At 57.5% G+C, this 4,547-nt stretch overlaps 1 protein-coding gene across 9 annotated transcripts in view; it reads left to right on the top strand.

Moving 5' to 3' along the window:
* Nucleotides 1-4,547, top strand: part of AP1B1 (adaptor related protein complex 1 subunit beta 1) — a 22,767-nt gene that overhangs the window by 8,886 nt on the left and 9,334 nt on the right. For all 9 annotated transcript variants that reach the window (XM_015643740.3, XM_015643739.3, XM_015643737.3 and 6 more), the window contains exons 5-10: nt 249-384; nt 1,047-1,292; nt 2,017-2,207; nt 2,613-2,834; nt 3,832-3,952; nt 4,123-4,218. In XM_015643740.3, coding sequence (XP_015499226.1) covers nt 249-384; nt 1,047-1,292; nt 2,017-2,207; nt 2,613-2,834; nt 3,832-3,952; nt 4,123-4,218 — 1,012 coding nt within the window. The remainder of the gene's footprint in view (nt 1-248; nt 385-1,046; nt 1,293-2,016; nt 2,208-2,612; nt 2,835-3,831; nt 3,953-4,122; nt 4,219-4,547) is intronic.

Below are 4,547 nucleotides of genomic sequence, written 5' to 3'. Positions count from 1 at the left end.
CCATTCCCTGTGTCCTGTCCCTCCATCCCTTGTCCCCAGTCCCTCTCCAGCTCTCCTGGAGCCCCTTTAGGCCCTGGAAGGGTCTCTGAGGTGTCCCTGGAGCTTCTCCTCTCCAGGTGAGCACCCCCAGCTCTCCCAGCCTGGCTCCAAGGAGAGAGGCCTGGTTTCTCCTGGCCTTAGGAGAGGGTTATCCATGGGAAGGGGATCCCAGTGTGGATCCTGCCTTCACGGAGCTCTCTGTGTTCCAGCGCTCTCTTCCCAGACGTGGTGAACTGCATGCAGACAGACAACCTGGAGCTGAAGAAGCTGGTCTACCTCTACCTGATGAACTATGCCAAGAGCCAGCCAGACATGGCCATCATGGCAGTGAACACCTTTGTGAAGGTGAGGGGACACAGGGGACACCACGTGCCCGTTCACTGCGCCAAGCTGCAAATCAGAGAGCGTGGGCAGCTTTCCAAAGCCTCTCCCTTCTGGAGGAGGGGCTCTCCAAGCTCTAGAAAAGTGATTGAATTTGTCCAGTAATGCAGAAAGCCAGTTTTTGGCAGCTGTCCTGTGCCACTCGCTCTCTCAGGGGTGTGGGCAGCTCCCGTGATCGGGAGCCGTCATGTGAATTTATGCGCTGAGAAATCCCTCGTGATCTTCCCAACTCGTGTTGGAGCTGGGAACTGAGGAGTGTGTTAGAAACCAGGATATTGCCAAATCACTCAGTGGAAAGGCCTGCTGGGCCTGGGAGTTCAGGCTTTTTAGGGAGGATAAACCCCACGTAGTAATCTCGATATGTTTCCAGCCTCAGGCTGGGTTCAGGTACCTGCTGTAAGTGATGAGTGACTCCTCACCCTGCATGGACTGGGGAGTTCTGGGACTGAGGATTGGCAGTGTTGGAACTCAGTGGGTGCAGGACAAGAGAGAAACTTCTCTTGGGTGATTTGTCCTCAAGAGCAGAGCACCAAAAACCTGAGAATTTGAACCCAAATCCTCCTGGAGGACCTGAACCCCCTGCGATTGAGGAGCGCAGGAGATGCACTCCCCTCTCCTCCCTGCAGGACTGTGAGGACCCAAACCCTCTGATCCGGGCTCTGGCTGTGAGGACCATGGGCTGTATCCGGGTGGACAAGATCACGGAGTATCTGTGTGAGCCCCTGCGCAAGTGCCTCAAGGACGAGGATCCCTACGTGCGCAAGACGGCCGCCGTCTGCGTGGCCAAACTGCACGACATCAACGCCCAGCTGGTGGAGGACCAGGGCTTCCTGGACACCCTCAAGGATCTCATCTCCGACTCCAACCCCATGGTGATCCTTTTCTGCCTTCTCCACCTCCTCTTCATCCAAGTGGCAGTCACCGCTCTCCCGTCATCTTCACTTCCAGCTCCCTTTTCCCCACACTCTCTTTTTGGTGTTAACAAACCACTTTTGGGGAATTTTTGCTTCTCAGGACTGCAGGTTGTGTTCCCTGCCCTGTAACCCTGTGTTAGGGGTTTCTCCCATCCCTTGGCAGTGTTATTCCCCTGTTCCCAGTGGGAAGGAGGCTGCTCCAGCTGGCTCAGGGCAGAGGGAAGCTGGTGCTTGCTTCTGATACCACAGATCCTGGTGGTGGATTTTTGCCTCTGGTTTTCCTGGCAGCTGGACTTTGGCTTCCCTCCCTTCCCTCAGGCAGGGAGAACTTTAAAACCACCTTTCCCCAGGGATTATCTTCCCTCAGCCTTTCCTGCTTTTCCAGTTTTACCCTGGCTGTAGTGCTGAGCCCAGGAGCTGTGTGGAAAGCTCTGGGGCTCCTCAGAGCAGCCTGGGGAAGGGAGCTGGGCACGAAGCCAGGGCTGACTCCCGTGGGAGACGCGGCGTGGACGGTGGGAGCGTGGGGTGGGGACGGCTCATCCATCCCCCTCAGACCTGCTGGAGGGAGGGACAAGCCAGAGCCCAGATGTAGGTGGGGTGTGAGGGGTTCATAGTGAGGAGGCAGCTCATCCCCTCAGGCCACGTTTGGTGTCACCAGTCCGTGTCCTGTCCCCCCTGGCAGGTGGTGGCCAACGCGGTGGCGGCGCTGTCGGAAATAGCAGAGTCACATCCCAGCAGCAACCTCCTGGACCTCAACCCCCAGTCCATCAACAAACTGCTCACAGCCCTCAATGAGTGCACTGAATGGGGCCAGATCTTCATCCTGGACTGCCTGGCAAACTACATGCCCAAGGATGACCGGGAAGCACAGAGGTGAGGGGACTTGGCACTGCCCCTTCTCCTCTGAGGAGAGTCCTCATCCTCCTGACCCTGCTGCAGGAGGTGGGACAGCGGGCATCTGCTGGACCTGTGCCTTGGGCACGGCCATCTGGAGCCTGCCCTGCTCCTGTAGCGAGCCCTGGCACTGGGATTGTGCTCCTTGAGCTGCTCAAAATGTGGCTGCAGGGCACAACGGGCACCGGGGAGCCCCGAAACGGGGTCACCGCCAGAGGGTTCTGCAGGGCCTGGGGAATAACCTTCACTGGGGCATTCAGGAGCCAGCTCAGCCTCTTTGGGAAGGTCCCAAGTGCTTCCTGCAAGACCTTCCTCCATGCTGGCAGGAGTTTTTCAGCAGGAGGAAGGGCTGGGATCATTTCCTTTCTCTCCTGGCCTCGGCAGCATCTGCGAGCGGGTGACACCGCGGCTGTCCCACGCCAACTCTGCCGTGGTGCTGTCGGCTGTCAAGGTGCTGATGAAGTTCATGGAGATGCTGTCCAAGGACCTGGATTATTATGGCACTCTCCTGAAGAAGCTGGCCCCACCACTGGTCACTCTGCTGTCTGCAGAGCCCGAGCTGCAGTACGTGGCCCTCCGCAACATCAACCTCATCGTGCAGAAGAGGTGGGTGTCCAGGATTGTGCTTCAGTCCCTCTGACTGCAGCACTGTCACAGCACATCCCATAGGGTGTTTTCTTCTCTGTTATTTAAAATCCAAGGAGAGATGTGAAATCATGGAATGGTTTGGTTGGGAGGGATCATAAAGCTCATCCCACCCCCTGCCATGTGACACCTTCCGCTAGACCAGGTTCCTCCAAGGCCTGTCCAACCTGGCCTTGAGTCAGTCAGGTGAGGGAATGAGCAGGGAGCTAAGCTGGCATCTCCATTTCCATGTATCCTTTAGTTTAATTTATTCTTTATTTGGGGCAGCAAAGGATGGCACAGCCAGAAGCTGTGAGACTTTGGAGTAATCACTCCATGTGTAGGGAGGGATTTTTGTGCTGGCAGCTGCTTTCTCCACAGTTGTCCTCTTTGAACAAGTGCTCAGAGTCCTTCTGTCCCTTTGCTGATCTAAAATCCTGGTGGGCAGGAGGTGGCTGAGGCCCCACACGTGTGCCTGGAGCAGGAGTGGCAGCTGCAGAGCCCCAGCCCAGTCAGATGATTTGTTCTCCTCCCAGTCAGCACCGTGGTCGTCTCTTAAAAATAGCAGCAATTTCTGGGAGAAGTGGAAAGCAATTAGTGTCCCTGGGAGTGGGAATGTGGGAGGCAGCTTGGAGCTGGAGCTGGCCTAGCTCTTTTCCAGCTTAGAGAGAGGGTGAGCTGGTGAGAAAGGTCCAGCCTAGCCCTGGGGTCTGGATTTGTGTCCCTGCTCCCACTAAAATGTCCCTTCCAGCCTTGGCAGGACAGACGTCCCCCGTTGCCTCACGTCTGGCCCGTGTTTGTGACAAGGTTGTGCTGTCCCCTGTGTGCCAGCAAAGGGGGGAACCAAGGGACAGAATCCTGGGGGGGATAATCATGGTGACTTGGATTCCTTGGCATCAAATAGACCCCCAAAACCTTGGGATTGTGGTGGAAGGGAGTGCTACCTCTAACCCCTAACGCTGCCTCTCGCTGCCCGCAGGCCCGAGATCCTGAAGCACGAGATGAAGGTGTTCTTTGTCAAGTACAACGACCCCATCTACGTCAAACTGGAGAAACTGGACATCATGATCCGCCTGGCCTCCCAGGCCAACATAGCTCAGGTCAGGAGCTGGGCTGGCACATCCAGGGCTATCCAGATGCCAGCCCCAGCTCTGCGGGATGCGGCGGGGAGCAGCTGTCCCCCCCATCCTGCTCGTGCTGGGTGGCTGCCCCGCTCCCCTGGTGGCTTTGCCGTGCTGCCAGGCTCTCAGTGTGCTGTGCCATCCCTCAGGTGCTGGCAGAGCTGAAGGAATACGCCACGGAGGTGGACGTGGATTTTGTCAGGAAGGCGGTGAGAGCCATCGGCCGCTGTGCCATCAAGGTGGAGGTGAGGGCTGGCACACGGCGTGTGGCACCTCTGGGTGGGCAGGGCAGCACTTCCCAGCACGTGCTGGGCATCTCAGCCCAGGAATTTGCAACTTGGGATGTACCAGGAGGGTATTCCATCCCCTTATCCTTTGCCACTGGAGCTGCTTTAGGATCCCTGCCTAAAACGGGGCCAGGAGTTCTGAATGCAGTGGGTGATACCAGTGGCTTATTGGGGACCACAGTGGGACTGCAGGGGAGCTGATCCCTTCCTGAGGGGCTGGGAGGGAGCTGATCCCTTCCTGAGGGGCTGGGAGGGAGCTGATCCCTTCCTGAGGGGCTGGGAGGGAG

Source organism: Parus major, chromosome 15, assembly GCF_001522545.3.
Source record: "Parus major isolate Abel chromosome 15, Parus_major1.1, whole genome shotgun sequence".
Classification (NCBI taxonomy): domain Eukaryota; kingdom Metazoa; phylum Chordata; class Aves; order Passeriformes; family Paridae; genus Parus; species Parus major.
The sequence above is the reverse complement of the archived record's forward strand: the minus strand, read 5'-3'. Positions and strand labels throughout refer to the sequence as shown.